This window comes from Anomalospiza imberbis, chromosome 1 (assembly GCF_031753505.1).
Source record: "Anomalospiza imberbis isolate Cuckoo-Finch-1a 21T00152 chromosome 1, ASM3175350v1, whole genome shotgun sequence".
NCBI lineage: Eukaryota > Metazoa > Chordata > Aves > Passeriformes > Viduidae > Anomalospiza > Anomalospiza imberbis.
Window position 1 is genome coordinate 34,773,145 of NC_089681.1, and position 20,461 is coordinate 34,793,605.

General features: G+C 38.6%; 2 protein-coding genes and 1 long non-coding RNA gene across 16 annotated transcripts in view; 2 read left to right on the forward strand and 1 right to left on the reverse strand.

The window, feature by feature from the left end:
* CSPP1 (centrosome and spindle pole associated protein 1) overlaps window positions 1-7,149 on the reverse strand; it is a 61,752-nt gene extending 54,603 nt beyond the window's left edge. For 7 of the 12 annotated variants that reach the window (XM_068187322.1, XM_068187307.1, XM_068187297.1 and 4 more), the window contains exons 1-3: window positions 6,823-7,149; window positions 1,649-1,752; window positions 992-1,088 (exon numbers count right to left, since the gene is read on the reverse strand). In XM_068187322.1, the coding sequence (XP_068043423.1) occupies window positions 992-1,088; window positions 1,649-1,750 (199 nt within the window). In that variant the 5' untranslated portion in view covers window positions 1,751-1,752; window positions 6,823-7,149. Of the gene's footprint in view, window positions 1-991; window positions 1,089-1,648; window positions 1,753-3,669; window positions 3,694-6,123; window positions 6,148-6,458; window positions 6,509-6,822 lie in introns of those variants that run through there. The other 5 variants (XM_068187341.1, XM_068187291.1, XM_068187271.1 and 2 more) reach the window with 5 other exon arrangements.
* On the forward strand, window positions 2,146-2,946 carry LOC137472385 (uncharacterized). The gene is made up of 2 exons (XR_010998140.1): window positions 2,146-2,256; window positions 2,881-2,946. It is a non-coding gene; the product is annotated as an uncharacterized lncRNA (long non-coding RNA).
* A 145-nt stretch (window positions 7,150-7,294) lies between the features above and the next one.
* COPS5 (COP9 signalosome subunit 5) lies at window positions 7,295-17,520 on the forward strand. 3 transcript variants are annotated; one of them, XM_068187360.1, is made up of 9 exons: window positions 7,365-7,584; window positions 7,693-7,927; window positions 10,352-10,480; window positions 10,953-11,018; window positions 12,431-12,516; window positions 13,341-13,452; window positions 14,180-14,328; window positions 16,628-16,771; window positions 16,840-17,145. In XM_068187360.1, exons 1-9 carry the CDS (start codon window positions 7,427-7,429, stop codon window positions 16,841-16,843), a joined length of 1,083 nt encoding a protein of 360 aa, XP_068043461.1. In that variant the 5' UTR covers window positions 7,365-7,426; the 3' UTR covers window positions 16,844-17,145. The 3 variants fall into 3 exon arrangements, with proteins under 3 accessions (XP_068043469.1, XP_068043461.1, XP_068043451.1); XM_068187350.1 differs by having other exon boundaries at window positions 16,628-16,767; XM_068187368.1 differs by lacking the exon at window positions 16,628-16,771 and having other exon boundaries at window positions 7,295-7,584; window positions 17,125-17,520.
* Window positions 17,521-20,461: the final 2,941 nt, after the last annotated feature.

Sequence of the window (20,461 nt, forward strand, 5' to 3'; positions counted from 1 at the left end):
CTGGAAGCTGCAAAATTACACCAGAATTACAGTAGGCAATTTTATGAAAATTAATGAGGTACTAACCCAAAGTGTCTAAAAGTGGAAGAAAAGAGTTATCAACCAGAAATAGGACACAGAAAAGCTCTAAAGCTCTCAGGAAAAACCTGAGCTACACAAGTGTAGCTAGAAAAAACAGTAGTGCCTACAGAAGGGAGATGGAAGGACAAGTAAGAAAAATGAAGAGAAGAACACTATCACACATTTCAAATCAAATGTCACAAAGAACACAGAGAAAAGAAGAAAAAGGACCATATATAAAGAAAACAGATATTAAGCCGGTAGTCACACCAAAATAAATTTAACCATTTCACCTGGTTAAGATTTCAATCAAAATTAAGTACGTGTTCTTTCCTTGCACAATGAATAACTACATTATAACAAAATTACAAAAGCAATAGGAACAGTTAAAACTGCCTGAAAGACACTATTTAAAAGAAAAATTAGTTTAACTGTGTGCATCTTAGCCAAGTTGGACTAGGACTCTTAAGAGGCTGAAATAAAGAGGCCCTGCTTCCCTGCAATGTACTCTTTTGCAGTAAACTCCAGATGAAAAATGGACTTTCAAAGATTTTGCTCTATCCAAATACAAAAGGAAAGGACACATCACCTATCAAGGACTGGCAAGCAAGTTTTTTTGGGTTGTTTTTTTTTGGTTTTTTTTGTTCATCTGGGGTATTTTCAATGGCACTAGCTTGCAAGAAGAAGTTAGGCATATTTTCCTGGCAAAAAAAATAGAAATCCTAACTACAAAAAAAAAAAAAAAAAAAAAAAAAAAAAAAAAATCATATAATGCCAAGACTTTTGGAAGACTGAAGAATTATTATGCACTTGAATTACAATGATCATCTTAATGATTAATGATGCAAAGCAGTAATACCCTTCCAAAAACTGTCAAAGGTAATTAAATGCTACTTAAATCTAGAAGACATAATAAAAAAATATACTGTACCTAAAGTGTAGTTCTGTTGACTATTTGGAGGTATATTTTCTTTAGCCATGGAGATTAACCTCTTGCCAGTTTCAGAAAGCTTCTCTGATTCCTTATTCTGAAAACAGAACAAAATACCTTACTGCATCAAAAAGTAGAGAAAATATCACATAAAAGAACAACATTAGTGATGTAATTATTAGCACTGGAGAACAGAGAGATTGAAAGTCATGCTGGATTAACACATTAAAATTACTCATAGGAAAGCTGTGATAAGAACAGATATTTTTTTTGTCATTTGCCTTTTATGGAACAGAAATTTTGAGGATATTTATACCTTCCATTCCCACTCCAACATCCAAGCTCTGGAGTGGGCAGAAGAGAGATCCCTGCTAATCAGCTTCCCTAAGGAGGGCTAAAGGAGTAATAAAAACCATGTACAAAACTTTTCTCACTTGCAAAACACAAATCTTACTGTGTATGCCTATTGGCAAACAGGTTTTTAAAAATCTACAAAAAGATATGAAATACTCAAGATGGAAATTACTTTGAATAGATAAATCTTTAATATATTCTTTAACAACTAATACAGTTTTAAGAGCACAGTAAAAACAAGCTTCAATCAAGACTTTGGCAACAGAAGTATTTAAATTCAGGAAACTTTTTCAATACTCTTACCCTCATTTCCATGTAAGGTGGATCATTTTCAAGTTCTGCCTTATCTTGTGCCAACTTGGCCTTCTGGTCTTCAATAAATTTTTCTAAATCATCTGCCATCATTTCTAGGTTACAGAAAAGATGTAGAACATGGCATTTACATCAGAACCTCAAAAATGTAAAGCTCAATTGCTCTTGCTTAAGACAGCAGTTAAAAACAGTCAAATTTCCCCCTCAGAACTACGAGCCTTAAGATACTTACTGGGTCAACAAGACAACTGACTTGGGAAACCCACACATGGAGGAGACTACTTGATGCTTCACCAGAGAGAAAATTCAAAGATTCCAGATTACAAAACTGGAGATACTTATCTAATCTTTTTTCCTAACATGGTTGAATTGTTTGGGGGTTGTTTGTTTTAACTGCGAGTCTACCAGTGACCCTTCACTACACACCAGCACAAGCTTATTCCTAGTGAACTATAATATCAAAATTAGAAAACACAGAAAAGTAAACAGGATGAAGGAATCATTAGGAAAAAAGTACAAAAAGTGCAAAATACCTGTACAGTCTAAAATAAGGACCAAATCACACTATTAATTCTGTGCTTAACTTACAAGCATGAGAAGTCTTAAAAATAATCAAGCTTACTCAAAATAAAACATAAATTAAAAAAAAAAAACTCACAAAACACATGCACAGTGTTTCTGGAGTTGGAGCCAACAGTACCTACCTCCTGTACCACTAAAATAGCAGAGGCAATAAGAATAGCTACAAGTCTGCAATAATCCTAAACTCAGGGATATGAGGAAGCACTGACTGAGAATCAGACATTGATCTGTAAGAAAACGTACTGAGGAAGAGGTAATTACCTCTCTTCCATTAGGTGTGCACCTTGCATATTTAACTGGAAGTCCTTCCGAGCAGAAATTTTAGCACCTGGTTTGTGGAATTTAGTGTATATTGCTGCTTTCAATAACCTCATAATAAAAACAAAAGCCAATCAAGTCCACGTCAATGGAATTGTACTGAAGTTGAGTTAGAATAGTCCTATCAGAACTAAAAATACTGCAAAGCATACCAACTTTTTATAGAAAAATAAAGACAAAACCAGAAAGAATGACTGCATACAAGCCTACTCATCCTAATCTCCACTCAGCATTTTTACCAACTCCACTGGAGAAAGAGTTTTACAAAACCAAGCTTACTGATAAAAAAAAATCCTCAAGTTACATTCCATGCTTAAAATAAGCATGAAACTAAGAAAATTATGACCCTCAAATCACTCCATGCAGCTTAAGCAAAAGGATTGCTTATGCAGGATCCTGAAAGACCCCATCACATCCAGTATCTAAATTAATACAGCAGTTTTTTTTCAGGCTAATTCAGTATCTTTATAAAGTTGTATGAAGTAAACAAGAGGCCAATGATAAAGGTCTATTAAAAACAGTTTCAGGAAGAGGACTGACAAACTTCAAAACAACAGCAACAAAAAAAAAAAAAAAAAAAAAACCAAAAAAAAAAAAAAGTCAAAGATAATAAGGTAGCACACAGGTAAATATAAAAATAATGTGTCCAGAGAGACTGAGATAAATTCTCAGTAGAAGCAAAATGGAAATAAAAAATGCACAAATTCTATAAGAAGTGAAGTAACTGCATGCTAGCTTAATTTACAGAATACATTTGCTTGATGTATTCCTTAGAATGTAATCCTTTAAACTTTTTCTCTTTTTTGATTCATAATATAAAATTATAATATTGTTACAAAGGAGGCAGAACTAGGCCAACCCATTTACAATTCCTAGTGGTAATACAGGACAATCAATGCCAAAAATAAATTTAGGACAAATATCTTTGCCCTAAATCTTTAATCTCATTAGTTTTGCACACTGATAAAGGATAAAAGAAATCTGAAAGAGGATAAGTTCCCAGGCATGGTAAATTTTATTTAGCCTATTAGGTTACATAACAATAATGATAAAACTGTTCTGAATGGGTAAAACAACTTGTCATACTAAGAGAAGGTGGTCTCATCACCTACTCAATGCTACACAGTCATCAAGAGGAAAATTACCACATGTAGGAGGCACTGTGAGAAGCCTTTCCAAAAGCTCACTGACAGTAACATCTATATTTCCTCTCACTATTTACAACATTTATAAGCTCCAGCACTGTTTTCAAATCACTGTATGGGAATAGTACCAAACTTATTCTGAGAGCTGGCATAAGGAAAGGAATCTTTTAGTGTATTTTCTAACTAGAATGAGTAATACAATTAATATTGCAGCATTCTGCACTCCTATCATAATGTTCAAAAGAGCAATATAGGAAGTTAAAAACCAAAGACAAAACAGTTACAGTTTAACTACACAGGGAATTAGACTGGTGTGAAGAAAGCTGGCAACTCCAGGCCTTGGAGAATACTAATCTGACTAATGCTACAGCACTGTTGATTCAGCGTACCTTTAATACAGCACAATTGCCTGGAAGTGTAGCCAATTTCTTCTCATAAATATCTAGTCATATTATGTCTTAACTTCCTTCTACTTGTGTTGATCTTCTTAAAATATGCATGAGTGCAAACTTTTTGAGATAAGCAAAAAAGAATATATTATACCAAAAAAGAAAAATTCCTTAGTTATTCCAAGCAAAAGAGTGACAACTTCAATGTGACGCATACACTGTTAAGTTCCAAAAATATACCAGCATGTAAGCAAATATCCCACTGAATATTAATCAATTTTATCATCTACTGTACCATGTGAAGAGATCATGACTAATCACAATAAAAATAAAGAAAGAACACATTTCTATCTGAGACGAGGGCTACCACAGCCCCCAAGTGTGCAGTGAACTGTCTTGGAGGTGACAGCACTAAACTCACAGGGAACTGCCAGCTTCACACTGGCTTCCCATGGCTGCACAAACACACTGAGGCACAGCCTGACACTATAGCACCAATACTGAACAAAATCATTTCTTTTCAGTTTAGCAATGCATTTGAATTCTTTTTGTGCATTTCTAGATCCTTGAAATTACTAGTTAAACTAGCAGATTCAAAACCAAGCTGGGATACATCACTCCATGGGCATATACAGAGCACAAAGGGCAAGTCAGAATGTGCTGTAAACATTTAAAAATCTATTCCTATGCCCTCAAAATTATGAGGTGTAAGCATATTTTTCTAGCTTTTTGGAAAACAGAGTATTTTGTAAATGGTATTTCTAAAAAAAATTTTGAGAGGATGTAGCTATCAGCCTTTCTTTAGCTCTTGCAACTTTAAATCTTGGATAATTCATGTTCCCAAAATAATGCATTATTCAAAGTCAAATCCCATTAAACATACTGCTGCTATATATTCAAGTACTGTCTGAAAATGTCCCATAAAAACATTCTTACATACTTTTTCTTTCAAGAAGATTTTAGATTTTCATAGCCTCTTTTCCTTATTCAGAGTTTTCACAAAAGCAACTCTGAGTAATTAGAGTCACCTAGGTAGACAACTTAAGCAAACATACCAAGCAATAGAAAGCATGCAGATAATCAAGAACAATAAGTCAAGTTTGAACACGAGATTTTTATGGGATCTGTGCTGAAAGAGAGTTAAAACAATGTATGTCTCTCTATTCAAGGTATCCAAAACATCTATGTGCATATATATTGTATGTACTTTATTTACCTACGTGTTGTGTAACTACTTTATCACCTAAAGCAATGTTTACTGTATCCCATTTTAATCTTTCCCTTCCCCTCCTAATTGTTCAGGAAAACGCACAAAATTTAAAATCAGCATGTGCAAGCAGATTTCATCTCTTCTATGCCACCATAATATTGAAATATCAGCAGGAGCACTGACAAAATGGCAACTCCTATCCACGTGAACTGCAGCACGAGTGGCAAGGAGGGAAATGCTTTGAAAGAGCAACTGTATGCCACGTTTAGTAATTGTACTTACAAGTTATACGGCAACTAATCGTGTCATTAAGAAACATTGTTCAAAGTTTAACTCAAACTTCCTAAGGAATTAATACTGACTGTTTCTGTGCCCTTGTGAATGGCACTTAGAATAAGCTACTGCTGCCAGAGACGCGCTCCCTGTACTTTTCTTTAAATTTCATTGCTGAAAAATCACAGATTCAAGGGTCCGGCCGCTCACAAATAATAAACTCTTGACTAAAGCCACGCGACTTTTTCGCAACTGAGAAGGCAATCTACCCTCTGAACAACCAAGCAACAAGTTTCGCGAGTTACCTTCCCTCCACTACAGGTTTATCTATTTTTCAGAGTACGTAATTTGATCCAAAAAGCCACTAATTTCGAAAAACTTTCAGACCCAGGAGATCAGGTTTATTTCTCCAAGAGCGACAGCCCGGGCAGGCGCCTCTCCCCCGGCCTGCAGAGCTCGCCTCCGTCCTTCTCTCCTCGGCAGCACCCCTGGGGCACTCCCGGAGCCTCCTACGCCCCAGGGAGCAGCTGCGGGGCGGGGATGCGACACTCGGGGCTCGGCCCCTTTCCGGATCGCGGCGCCGTTGTCAGGCAACGGCCGCACAAGCGGCCCCACCGGAGGGCCGGGACCAGCCCAGCCGAGCCCAGCCCTGTCGAGCCGAGCCCCGCCGCTCCCACGGGGACCCCCAGACCCAGCGGTACGCCCCGGGCGCGCCCCCGCCCCGTCCCGTCCCGCTCCGCTCCGGAGCCCGTCCCGCTGCCCAGCGAACCCCCCTCGCTCCCGCCGCCGCCCGCTCCGGGCTGTGAGCGATGCTGGCGATGGAACCGCCCGGCGGGGCTGCGAGGAGAGTCCCGGGCGCCGCGCCGCCCCCGCCGCCCGCTCACCGGTACCGGCAGCCACGGCCCCGTCCGCGCCCCGCGCGTTACTGTCGGCCCGGAACCCGGCGGGCGGCGCCGCGCAGCGCCCCCCGCTGCCCCGGAGGGCGGCGCGACCCGGCTGCCGCCTCCTCCCGGGCGGGGAAAGGGAGCGGGATGGGGGGAGGCGGCGGCGGAGGGGAGCCCGGGCGGGCGGGCTTCCCGAGTAGGGCAGGTTAGAAAGGACTGCAGCGGGTCACCTGGTGCAGCCTCCCCGCTCAAGCAGGGTCACCCAGAGCACATGGCACAGGATTGCATCCAGACGGTTCTTGAGAATCTGCACTGAGGGAGACTCCACAACCTTCCTGGGCAATATGTTCCAATGGCCAGTCACCTGCACAGGAAAGCAGTTCTTCCTCATCTTCAAGGGGAATTTCCTATGCCTCAGTTTTCTTGCCTCTTGTCCTATTGCTTGGCACCTCCCAGCAGAGCCCGGCTCCATCCTCTTGACGTCTTCCACTTTAGATACTTATATACATTGATAAGGCCGCTTCTCAGTCGTCTCTTTCTCGAGGCTGAACAGGCCCAGTTCCCTCAGCCTTTCCTCACGAAAGAGATGCTCCCGTCCCTTAAACATCTTTGTTTATCCTCCGCTGGACCGCTCCAGATGTTCCGTATCTCTCTCGTACTGAGTAGCCCCGAACTGGTCACAGTAATTTAAAAAGCGTAAGTCAATAAATAAATGGATAAATGCTGAGAAAGGCCTCGGTCCGGCCGGGGCCGGGTTTTTGCGGTGCCGCTTTCACGGGGCGAGCGGGTCGGGCCCAGCCGCGTGCAGAGCCGAGCGCGGCCGCTGGGGGCGCAGCGCAGCGCCGCCCGCCCGGGCCTGCGCGGACCGTACCACCCTCCGTCCCTACCCGCGCCCCGCGCTTGGTTCCGCCGGCGGCCCGGTGCGGCGGTGCGGGGCCGGGGCCGGGGCCGGGGCCGGGAGCGGGGCGATGGCGGCGGCGGGGAGCGGCGCCTCCGGGAGCGGGATGGCGCAGAAGACGTGGGAGCTGGCGAACAACATGCAGGAGGCGCAGAGCATCGACGAGATCTACAAGTACGACCGCAAGCAGCAGCAGGAGATCCTGGCGGCCAAGCCCTGGACCAAGGAGTGAGTGGGAGCGGGGCGGCGGAGCGGGCGGGCGGGCGATGTGGGCGGTGAGGAGCGGCCTGATGTGATGGCTCTGCCTTCCCTTCCGCGGCCTCTGCGTTGTTGCAGCCACCATTACTTCAAGTACTGCAAGATCTCTGCGCTGGCGCTGCTGAAGATGGTGATGCACGCCAGGTCGGGCGGCAATCTGGAGGTGATGGGGCTCATGCTGGGCAAGGTGGACGGGGAGACCATGATCATCATGGACAGCTTCGCCCTGCCCGTGGAGGGCACCGAGACTCGCGTCAACGCGCAGGCCGCCGCCTACGAGTACATGGCTGCCTACATCGAGAACGCCAAGCAGGTAAGGAGAGGTGGCAGGGGGTGTCTGTTCCCCCCCCCGTGGAGATCCTATGCGTCCTGTGAGCTTCAGGAACATACCTGGGGGGTTGCAGGCTTCCTCCCTCTCCCAGTGATGAAGTGCCTGCCCGATTGTGCTGTCTCTCCTCAAACATGACAGTAAGAACTGTCAGCAGCACGGAACGCCGGGGCCTGTAAACCTTTTCACATACGTATTTCTCTGACTTACAGTAGGTCATCAAAGGTTGGACATGATGATCTTGGAGGTCTTTTCCAACTTAATGATTCGTTGAAAAGTAGTGCATTCTCCTTCCCTTTGTAAATTATTTTCATTGCTGAGGAAGTGTTTTTATGGCTGAGGCTGCTGGCTGTGTGACATAGTGTGTTTGTAAAATAACTGATACTTCTTTCTAAAAACAGCATGTAGAATTAAATATATGTGTGCATTGGACTACTTAGTATTTAAAGATCAGAATTATGACATTTATTCTTACCTTTGTCTGAGGTCTTAGTGTATAGTACGCCGCTCTTTTCCATTAAAAAAGACATATTTGTGAAGAAAATGTCAGTGAAGGAATAAGTAAGTTTCAGTGCAACTTAATTATTCATATTTATCATTTGGAAATTTAAATGAACAGACTCGCTTGTCTGTTTCCCGTTTTTGTCATTTTCTCTTCAGAGAGCCATGTCATATTAAAGCTGACTATACAGTGAAGTTCTCATGTGCAGAAAGATAACAGAAATACAACTCTGCTCTGTGGCTGATGTGGAAACCAGCCCAGAACATCAGAGCACTTGCTGATGTGCTTCTTCCAATACAGAACAATTCTATACTAGAAATAAGAGTTGAAATAACTTTAACTCTCCAAGCTGAAAGAATTTTGATACCCAGTTGACCCACTGATTTTTAAACCAGCTAAAATTAGAAGCCCCTTACATACTAAGTGGATATAACAGCGGAGTGTTTGGGCTCTTTTGGAGAGTTGGGCTTATGTTCATAGCCTTACATAGAATTGAAGATATTGAAATGGATGTGCATTAGGCTGAATCATAACATCAGCAAAGAGTAAACATAATGCAGAAATAATTATGTTTTGGAACTCCTGTTGCAAAAAGTAGGTAACTTGAAGAGATGTCTTTGCCTAAATATACAGTCATGCTATCTTTAAATAGAGATATATTCATAGAATCCCATTCTTAGGTAGAAATACTGAATTTCAAAGTGGTAAGTATATAGCATAAAATTATAAACAGCTTGTCTTATGTTTAAAACAGTCCAGGTTTCTGTAGGAGTTCTAATGAGATAGGAAATGTTTCTTTTCCCATTGTTTATGTTGTTCAGTTTTATCTATAATTGGTTTCACAATTTTGAAAATGAACTTGTGTGCAAATAAAATAACTCTACTTTCCTGGTGCTCTGGCAGAGTTTTCATGCTGGCTGTTTCATATTTGATTTTGGCAAGCACTTGTTCCTGGAATAGTTCTTTTTATCATTAGGTGCTAGTTAATATCTCCCCCTATGGAAGTGCTTTACAGATGCTGCTGTTCCAGTTAGTTGATTCTCCATGGACAGGATCTGGCCTTAATGTAGTTCAAATGTATCATTTGGCTTTGAAAAATAACAAACGTTCTTTAGTGTTTTGTTGGTGTCTCTCATGCGAGTTGTAAAGAAAATATAAATATTCTTCACTGGTTAAAAAATGAAGTAGGCAGTTCTTGTGTTTTGTCTCATCATTACTGGAGCAGCCAGTAAACAGTTCCTTAGAGAGGATTACAAAAATTAGGTTCAATGGGTGTTTATTCTCCTGGGTTTTTTTGTCTTTGCTCCTTTCTCTTCCAGAATTTTTAGAGATAGCCTGGTGTATTATTTGGAAACTCCTGTTTTGAGGTTTTATCTGAGAAAAAGTTGTCCAAACCTCATCTTTGGCTTTTAAACCTGTCTCCAGGCAGTAATTTCTGTCACCTCTGGTGTTTGAAAACATACCTTTGAAGTAATTTTTTAAACCTACCACTAATCTCATAGTATATGCCTGTGAGATATGTTACCATACTAAGTAATTAATTCTCTGCTGATGTTCCCTACAGTGTATGAGGTTATATATACTTGTGTTACATCGCTAAGAAATTTCTCAGCCCTGCTGAGCAGCTGCAGCTCACCATCCAGCTGTGTGGAACCTCTTCTGCACTCCAGCTGTCACTGAGGAAGGAGCTCCCGGCTCCTTGAAGGCCTTTGTTCTGTGGCAGCAGCTGTAGCAGAGAATGCCAGTACCACTCATTGCACGGTTTCTAGGGAATATTTCATCACGCGTGGAAATTCCTGTTCATCCTGCCGCGCCTTGCAGTGTGCCGAAGTGCCGCTGGAGGGCAGGCGGTGCTTTGGGAATGGAGCTGGACGCTGGGGCTGTTCCCCTTCCCTGCTCTTTCTTAGGTCGGACGCCTGGAAAATGCCATCGGCTGGTACCACAGTCACCCCGGCTACGGCTGCTGGCTCTCGGGGATCGACGTCAGTACCCAGATGCTTAACCAGCAATTTCAGGAACCCTTCGTAGCAGTAGTTGTAAGTACTGGCTGGTGGGTGATAACCCTGCACAGCAAATCGTGTTGAGGGGAATCATTTTTGGATTTCTGCCTGTTAGCATTTTAGTAGTGTGTACTTTGTATGATGGAGGTGTTAGATCCACACTTTAAACTGGTACCACTCCTGCTTTGCTGGCCACATACTGGCCAAACCAGTAGTGTTGTTTGCCTAGAGCATTTTCACTTCATTGTTTCAGTTATGGTATAGTTCTTAAGCATAAGGGGTTTTAAAGTATTTAGAAAATAAGGAAAGTTAGTTTGAAAAAATAATTCACTGATGGCTATTGATACTCACATCTTTTTAGAGAGTCTCATACCAACAGAAAAAGTACTGTTTATGACAGAACGAATACAATTTGCATGAATTACTGAAATAAAGTTACTATAAACTTAATTTAAGCCTGTAATAAATAATAAAATATATGTACTGAGTGTTACCTGTATTTCTGCAGATTGATCCAACAAGAACAATATCTGCAGGAAAAGTAAATCTTGGAGCTTTTAGGACATATCCTAAGGTAAATAGTTAAAATTATCTAGTGTGTGAATTCTGAACTGTCTTTAAATGATTGTGTGAGTTGGGTCTGCTGTGCTGTACTGAATGTTCATTCCAAAGGAAGATGTGCCCACACACTGGTTACTGCATGCCTGTGGATATTGGATTACATTTATAAAGGTTGACTTCAGGTTTGGTTTTCATAGAGTTTTGGCAGTGTTAAATCAATTACACTGTCCAGATTGTGGAGCTGTCCCAAAATTATGTAGCTCCCTATAGCTGTTTTTTAATGGATATAGTTGTAGGTAGCGTGCATCAAAATTGTTTTATGTTAGTTCTTCTCTCTTTATTTTTAGACCTAAAACCAAATGTTAATAGGACGTTTAATATGTTGCAATTTGCTTTTCATTTTAGAAAAGGAAGGTTAAAAACTACCTACTTAACTTTTTCAAATAAATATTATGAATCTTCACAAACTAATGTACAAAAAAGTTAATTAAACAATATGGGTTGGGCTTAAAACTAAGAAATCACATCAGTATTGGAGATCTGGGTCTTCAAATGCATCCTCTCTTATACTTCTGGCTGAGCTATTTAATTTCAGTCCAATAAAGTTCAGGTTTAGCTTTTAAATACCCAATTATGAGTGACTCATCAAGAACTTCACACAGCCATCCAGTAAAATACTTACCAAAATTAATTGCTTAATAAAAATTAAATTTTGTAATTAACATAAATGATTGTGAGAGGTCCAGGCATTATTTTTGTGTTGACAAAAACATAAGTTATCTTAGAACAGTCTGTGATTCAGGAGAATATTCACTTCTTTGGGCAAAATCACTTCATAAATTGAACAAGGAGAAAAATCCTGTACCTGAAAACCAAATCACATCTGGAAAATGCACATGAGAAGCATATTTTTATTTTTAGGGAGTTCTCACAGTGGACTGCAGGCAGTTCTTGCTTAGTCAGTAGCTGTGAACGGCACCATCTTGACTAAACAAGTAACTGAAAGTTTTAGATATCTCTGAGGCATATCCATGGATGTTTCTTCCCTCTTCTCAGATCTTCCCTCAAAATTTCCAAGAACAGGTAGAGAAATACTGTCTAAGAAGAAGCTTGCACTTTCTTTGATTTAAGAAATTATCTAATCATAGCTTGCCATTTGAAAAACCTCAACTATGACCACTAATTTGCTTTTGATAAACCTACAAATGTAATGACTAGTACAGCTAGAAAAGCCAAATGTAAACCTGAGATCCAAGAAAATTCCAAATTTCAGACTACCAGAGGAAATGTCATTTTCTCTAGACAAAAAAAAAAACAAAAAAACAGAAAACCATAGAATTGTATAAACTAGAAGCTTTGTAAGTTTAGGCATTTTGAAAAGCCTCAGAATTACTGTGACATTTTTGCCATTTGTTAAATCTTTAGGGCTATAAACCTCCAGATGAAGGTCCCTCTGAATACCAGACTATTCCACTCAATAAAATAGAAGACTTTGGTGTACACTGTAAACAGTAAGTAACAAAAAAACCTTCTAACTTTATTTTCGTGTGTGTGTGTTTAGGTTAGTGATTGAGTATGGAAAAGTAAATTTCTTGTAGTGTTTCATATCTTTAAGTGCACTGTTGCTTTAGCACTCCTGTTTTTGTGAAAAAGGAGTTACTGGCATTTATCAGGAGACATTTTAAGGGAGAACTGCAAAGATAAAGAGGAACCTGGTTAAATGCTTTAGCAGCTGATTTCTGAACACTTTTAAGTAGTGATGCCTGTTGGAGCAGGGAAGAAAGGGTCAGATGTTGATTAATCAGCAGGACTGGGGAGGTTGTGATCCCACTGCTCTTCTTAGTAGGGGCAAGTGTTGTGCAGCTCCTTATCTTGCATTACTGGCAGTGTTAATTTGTAACATCACTAAAGCCTGGCTTTCAAAATAGATACAGCAGAATGTAAGATTGTTTGCCTGTTTGTAACATTTACTGCTACCAAGCATTCCTCAAGAAATTAGAACTGATACATGCAAAACTGCAATCATCTGTGAGTTATTACAGTATTAAGAACCCAAGCATGGAATAGGTTGTTAAGAGAATAATTTTTTTAAATCTTGCAATCTCATTTAACAGAACTCAGCAGTTTGTGTGGGGATTATGTATTAAATCTATATATGAATTACTTATGGAAGATTGTACAGAGAATTGGAACTGCCAGTAACCTTAAGTGCTTTGAATTTTTAAGATATTTGCTATTGATAAAGGTTTTTTGAGTTGCGTGTACTTTGGATGTGACAGTCAAGTAACACATGTTTAGATGGAGACTTATTTTGTTTGCATGTTTGTTTTTAAAGGTATTATGCTTTAGAAGTCTCCTATTTTAAATCATCTTTGGATCGTAAATTGCTTGAGCTGTTGTGGAACAAGTACTGGGTGAACACTCTCAGTTCTTCTAGTTTGCTCACTGTAAGTACCACAGTTGTGTGCACTGATTCATTCATGAGTCTGAAAGCCAGGCTCTCTGCTGTAAAATGCTTAATAGAACACTGATAGATACAGACCCCACATTAAGAATCTGTCAGATAAAACAAGAAGGGAAGGTTTTTCCTAATCATAAATACTGAAATGTTCCTCATATCTGCTCTGTAAAAGTAGAAGGTGGCAATAACACATTTAATTTTACTGAGTTCTCTCTGTACACTTAGATTTTGTCTTAAACACTTTTTAAGCTTGTATCTATAGAGCACTGCAATGAATAACAGTGTTTAATAAGTAGACACTTAAGAAAAAAAAATAAATAATGCATCTATTAAAACTAGGTTACAACAGAAACAGTGCAGGTAGACCTTCAGTGTAACCACTGAGCATCAAAACCTTCCCTATGCAGAAGCCAATTTTTTTTTTCTCTCAGTCAGAACCAACTGAGTTTTACTTACTCCTACTTAACTTAGGGCATGGATTGAAAGTAATAAAACAAACCCAATTCAGGCTTTAGGGATTGAGCATTTGTCAGATGTTCAGCTTCTGTTCTCTTCACCACCACTCGTGTTCTATATCACTTCAATATCAGATATAGATTCAAATATGCAGCACTACACTTTTTAAAACATTTCTCAGATTTGGTTTATTTTCTGTATAAATGTTTGAATTTATAGCTTAAATTCAAAATATTTATTACTTTCTTTCTCCTAAGAATGCTGACTATACCACTGGCCAAGTGTTTGATTTGTCTGAAAAATTAGAACAGTCAGAAGCTCAACTGGGAAGGGGCAGTTTCATGCTGGGTTTAGAGACTCATGACAAGAAGTCAGAAGACAAACTTGCAAAAGCAACAAGAGACAGGTAAGATAACACATCCATGTGTTCTTCATGTAAAAAGCATTATTTGGCTTTAAACTTTTCTCATGCCTGTAATTATCACCTGAGACAATTACAAATAAGAATTAGGTTATAGATAGAAATGAAAGACTCTAGAAGTCACAGTTGTTTTTGAAAGTTAAAGAAAGTCTTACCTTTATTAAACCTATAATTAATTTTTATTTTAGGGGGTTTGGAATAAATTTAACTCTAGTTTATTAAACAAAAAATTGCTGTAAAAATCCATCAGTATCTGGCAAACAAAAAAAATATTTTCTGTCTAATGCAAAATTTTAATTTTGCTAGAAATTAGCACATTTTTATGGTTAATCAGGTTAAAACTAACAGTAAATAAAATTATGGTATAGAGCATGATTTTAAGAACTAGTGTTAACAGTCCAGTAAGTATTAATTTACACTTGTCTAATACTTTTACTAATGTAAAAATTGTGCACTCTTTTTTTTTTTCATATTTCTTAATTAATGTATCTTTTTTTAAGAAGTAAGAAAAGGTTGGGTTTTTGTTGTTGTTTTTTTGTTTCTAAGAAGTAGCTTACAGCTATTCTGGCCTTTATATTTTGCTACTCTGCCTGACAGCAAATATTTGCTATTGTAAGTTAATAAACTTCTTATCAATAGGTGTACAACATTATTTCAAAGAAGTTGCAATATTTTTCCCCACTTTTCCTTATGTTTATTGGTGATCAGCTCTGTTTATTTTGAGCTTTGAAATACACAAGTTGCTTCTCAGTAGTACTCACATCTCTTTCCCAAGAGTCTGAAGAATTATATATGTGCTTAGACTATATCATGTTAGTGTCACCATTTTTCCAAGTAAAATCTTTTAACAGAGGTTAATAGTATCCAACAGCTCATACAGCTGGGTTGCTCAAGTATTTGGCAAATTTCAGACTTTGAAAACCAAGAAATACTGCACTGTATATGGTGGTACAAACTCAGGTCCATCTGTGGAGAAGGCAGAACTCAACTGCACACACCATAGGAGTGCTCTAAATGAGATGTGGTAATTACATTTAATAAGGAAACAATTCTGTAGAATCCCTTGGAACAGAGTGCGGAAATTGAACAAAATCTGGGATCTTTGCATTTGCATGTTTTCAGATTTTGAGGCTTTCTGTCCCTCTTCCCCATCACTTTATCTTGATAACAGAACAGTTTCCTGGTATTCTCTCCCCCTGACACACGTTTGTTTATTTTTCTGAAAAGTTAACAGCTCTTACAAGTTTTCTGTCAAACACGAAGGAGTTGGAGGGTGGTTGACTTTATAACAATTAATACTCATTTAGCCTATTTCAATTGCAGAATACATTTGCAGTGGAGTTAATACTGTTGCTAGCTCATAGCAGCCAGATTAAGTGATACCTCCCAGTTCCTGTAGGAAAATAGAATAGCAATGCTTTAAAGACATGAGGAGGATGGAGTTGCTGATAAGTTTGCATTGCTGCTTGGAGTCCCATGATAGTGACTGCTTTTTTTTTTCCCTTACTCTCATATGCTTACAGTTACTCTTAGAAATAGCTCCTTCTCTGATCGTGTTCCTATATTATTTGTTGCAGCAGTTCTAGGTATTTTTTTTCTGTTTTTATTTAGTCTTCATCAGTAGTTAGTTTATAAATTGTAAGGGATTGAAAGGAATTGGTTTTGTCAAAAATTCTGCTTTCCTGTGCAACAGAAGCTACCATAGTTCCCAAAACGGAGTGTAACACTCCATGTTATGTTTTTCTTCAATTAGTGATCTTTCCTAAGAGAAAAGACAGTAGAAGGCCTGTGCAGACACCATTAATTTAGGATTGTGTTCTGCCTGTGCAGGACAACTAATTTAGTGTCACCTAAATTACTCTGAAGAAATAAGGCTGCAAAGATCACTAAAGGATTGTTAGACATACCTGCTTTGGGAAAACAGTGCTGTAAAGCATTAGCAGAAAGGTGCTTACACTGGGCTGTATAAGTTCTGTTACTGTCCATGCACATCTCTAAGCCATTTTCTAAGAGGACATATGCATTAGCCAAGTTGTGCTCTACGTCAGCTTGCCTTCCCTAGGATTTCTTTATCTGTCTAATAGTAATTTGTCCCTATTCTCCATGCCTTCAGTCCTGATTAATCTTTTGCATTTGTACAGTCTGTTTTTATTCGTTAGTTTGACACTACATTGCCCTATGGCAGACATTGGGGAAAACTTGGATCAATAGGAATCCTCTCAGCTCTTTGAAGATTTTGCACATTTCATGCTCTATAAACTTTTCTTTAATGTTCCATGTAAAGTTTCTCAGAGGAACCATGGTTACTGTACACTATTGTCCTGGGCTTGGGCAAAGGAGATAAGGTAGGGAGCAGTGAGAGCCTGCAGGTATTGATAATACCAGCTGATAGCTCCATTCCCCTAAGGAGTTTTTTGTTTGTTTGTTTGTTTTTTGTTTTTGTGTTTTGGTTTTTTGGGGTTTTTTTTTGTTTTTTTTTTTTTTTTTTTTGTTCAGATGACCACAGAGCCCACTTGCTATTGTTAATGTAAGATGTCAAAAATTGCAAGACAAAGTTTTCTGGAATTGGTCTTTGTGTGTATAGTTAGGTTTTTTTTTAAGTAACAAAAAGGTATTGGCAACAATGGCTAAATTGATGTATGCGACTGTTCCTTTCTGGACAGGTTTTAAGATTCATGGGGTTATGGGCACCCTGAACTTCCAAAACAGCTGGATATCTTCAAATAAAATGACAGTTCAGTTCAGTTTTTGTCCAACATTGAATTTATGCTTGTTTTTCAGCTGCAAGACCACCATAGAAGCTATACATGGATTGATGTCTCAGGTTATTAAGGATAAACTTTTTAATCAAATTAATATAGCTTGAAGTGCATTACCAGTTGATATGTATCTCCAAAGCAGAAAATACCATAGTTTCTTTTGCTTGGACTTGTTCAGTTTGAGAAATGAAGCTGAAGTGGAAAATTATTCATTTAATTTGTAGTACTTTAATATTTCCCACCTGTCTGACCAGTTTTAAAGAACAAAATGTTCCAAAATGTAGTGCAACTTTTTGTTCTTTATCATAAAACCAGTTTGCAGAATTGTTCCAGAGGAAAATAAATGTGACTTACTGGATTTTGCTGTTAGATATTTATCTCTACTATCCAACTGCAATAAAAGAATTTTGAAACTAAATGTGCATTTTGGGCCTTGATATTTTTGGCAAACGTTTATCTTCTCTTACTCTTTTTCTTATTGTTCTGTGGAAAAGTTCTGTCTGTACAAATGAGATAGGTAACCTTATGTAGGGTAAGAAGTTTGTTTCTCAGATTTTAATATCTGTGCTTAATTTTAAGAATTGAAATCCCACTTGTTTATCTTTCAACACGTTATTAAATTTAATGGAGCCTTTCCTGATTGAGGTTTACTGGTCCAGCCGGAAATGGTTTCTTTCACAGTAATGAAACATTTATGCATGGTACAACGGTATTTTGCTTATAGCTTCACACTCATGATGGACATTTTATATTGCTAAATAGTCAACTATTGAGCAGCTCTGCAGTGGAACTCATAACATGGTTATATACCATTATTTTTCTCCCGCTCACCTTCTATTGCTTGTCATAGTTACTTGTTGCATACAAAGGAACAAAATGAAAAATTGCCTTTGAAATACGCATTAGGCTAATTTCAGGCCACAGATACTGAATGCATTAATCATAATTTCTGGCTTACAATGCGGTGCTGCTGCAGGGCTGATCTAAGTTTGTTTTGGAGGCTTTCATACTGCATTTCAATAATACAAGATGTTTGGATTCCTTTTAAGTTTTCATCTTTAATCCTGAGTTTCCTGGGGGTTTTGGAATGTTTACTTTTGGGATAATATATGCTTTATACAATATGCCATTATTCTTTATACCTTACGTAACTGAGTCTCCTTTTCAACCTTAGCTCTGCCTTGATGTGGATTTTGTTTTTGTTTTGGTCTGGAAATTTTAATAGCTATTACTCTTTTAGGCCTTTTCATCCAAACAGATTCCAGTGGATTTGAAGTTAAGATGCAAGTAATACAATGAAAATTTGTAATTCAGCAGGAAAATGCAGATACCCTGAAGCAGAAGTTCATCAAGAGTTTTAAAACAGCAGCATCCAACTGTATAGGAAAAATATGTTTAATCATAGCTAGTAAATTTGAGATAATTATCAGATGTGCAATTTGGTAGGAGAACAGTTTCATTCTTCTTTCAGCATGATAGTGGTGGTGGAGAGTCAGGAGAAGAAAGCTGTGGTATTTTAATAAGGTATTTATTTTCTTGGAAATCGCACCAGTAGACTTCTGTACAAACAAGCACAGTATGTAATACACAGCAGTTCCTTTTAAGTTCAAGGAAGACAAAGCAAGTGTACCTGGCCAGTAAACTTTTCTTACTTAATTTTCTTCCACAGGTCTTTGAGACTTTAAATTAAGCACACAGCCATTATCCCAGTAAGTGTGTGTTTACACAAAGAAGCACCCTGCTTTTGTGAGATATCTTGTATTTCCTAATAGGTATCTCTATCGCTACTTTGTAGAATCCTCTTTGCATAACATGATCCAAAAGTTTTGCACATCTTGTATCTACCTAAAATATAAAATAATAGTTTCATCTCATGTTAGTCTATGACTGTATTTAAACTGTCCTTGTTTGTGATAGTAGTGAACTGAATTTTTCTGCATGTAGGCTCACACGCAATGTTTTTAGTCACAGATGGCATAATTTAAAATACCAAGTTGTTTTACAAACTATAGTATGAATGCAGATGTTTAAATGCTCATGTGAACAGATGTCCATTGAGTTACGTGTCTTGTTATTTGCTGAGCATATGGTGTTATAACTCAATTTAAAGTTATACATGTAGTGGGGCTGTACCTGTTGCCTGCATAGGATCCTTTCTGCAGTGTTCAGGAACTAGAACAACATGGCCTTTGTCTTTGAACAGCCATTTTTAATGTTAACATTATTCCAAGTTCTGAATAGGGTTCTGAATTCCATGCATTGAAGATCATTACCGCATAGGATTCATCCCCATCTACACCACAAACAGGTGTATCCTGAACAATGGAGAATCATTAATGGATAGTTGCCTTAATTCTACCACGCAGTTGTGAGACTTCAAAAATATTAGTAATAAGGGTATTCTTGAGAACAATACACGTTGTTCAGATACATCAATTTATTCTTCCCCATTTGCACCTACTTTTTATTTAGAAATTAGTTTATGCAAATAAGTGCCACATATCAGGCAGATGACTGCTTATGTAAAGCAGTAAGTACTAGAGCACATACAAATGGGTTCTCTTTGGTAAGATTTTTTGAAACAGGCATGCATTCCAAAATACTGAGTGCCTTTTACATTTCAATAAATAAAAATCTTAATGAACACAAATAATTTCTTCATCTAACAGTATTTGCCAACATACTAAAATTACAGAATGCTGAAAATGCTGATTTGTGTTTGTACTTCTTCCCTATCCTGTTCTGTTTTTCTTTTTTCAAGCATACCTCTATGCTCACCTTTCTCATGTATGCAAATTACATTTTAAAATAATTTATACATACTAATACCACCGATATACACGTGTATTTGTGACAATCAAATACAAAGGACTACGCTGAAATTCCTGATAGAATACTGACTTGCCTTACTGTGAGTGGGCTAGAAGAAAAGCCATTCAGATTTATTCTGTGATTACCGGGACTAAGATTATCCTATCAGATATCCTATATAGCTTCATTATCCTATCAGATCTGCTTCTCATTTGAAGTCTCCTTCAAATGTTTGGTAAGGAATGAAATGGCAGCTCCAATAAATTAATTTTATCGCCTGAAGATTGAATGGCTTGGCTTCTGTTGCAACCCGAACGAGAAAAAAAAGACATAATGTTTTTTCTTGTCTTTTTCATTTTTAAATTTGCTGCATGGAGTAATGTAGCTGTGAGAGACTGACTTCTGTTTCTGTTTCCCTGTTGTCCTGTCCTCCAGCCTACATAAAACGAAAATAGGCAAGAGAAGGTGAGGGGGTATGGGAAATGCCCTGCTGATGGACCATCTCCAAAGGCAGCTGTAGGAGTGCTGCTAAGGGAGAGTACCTGAAC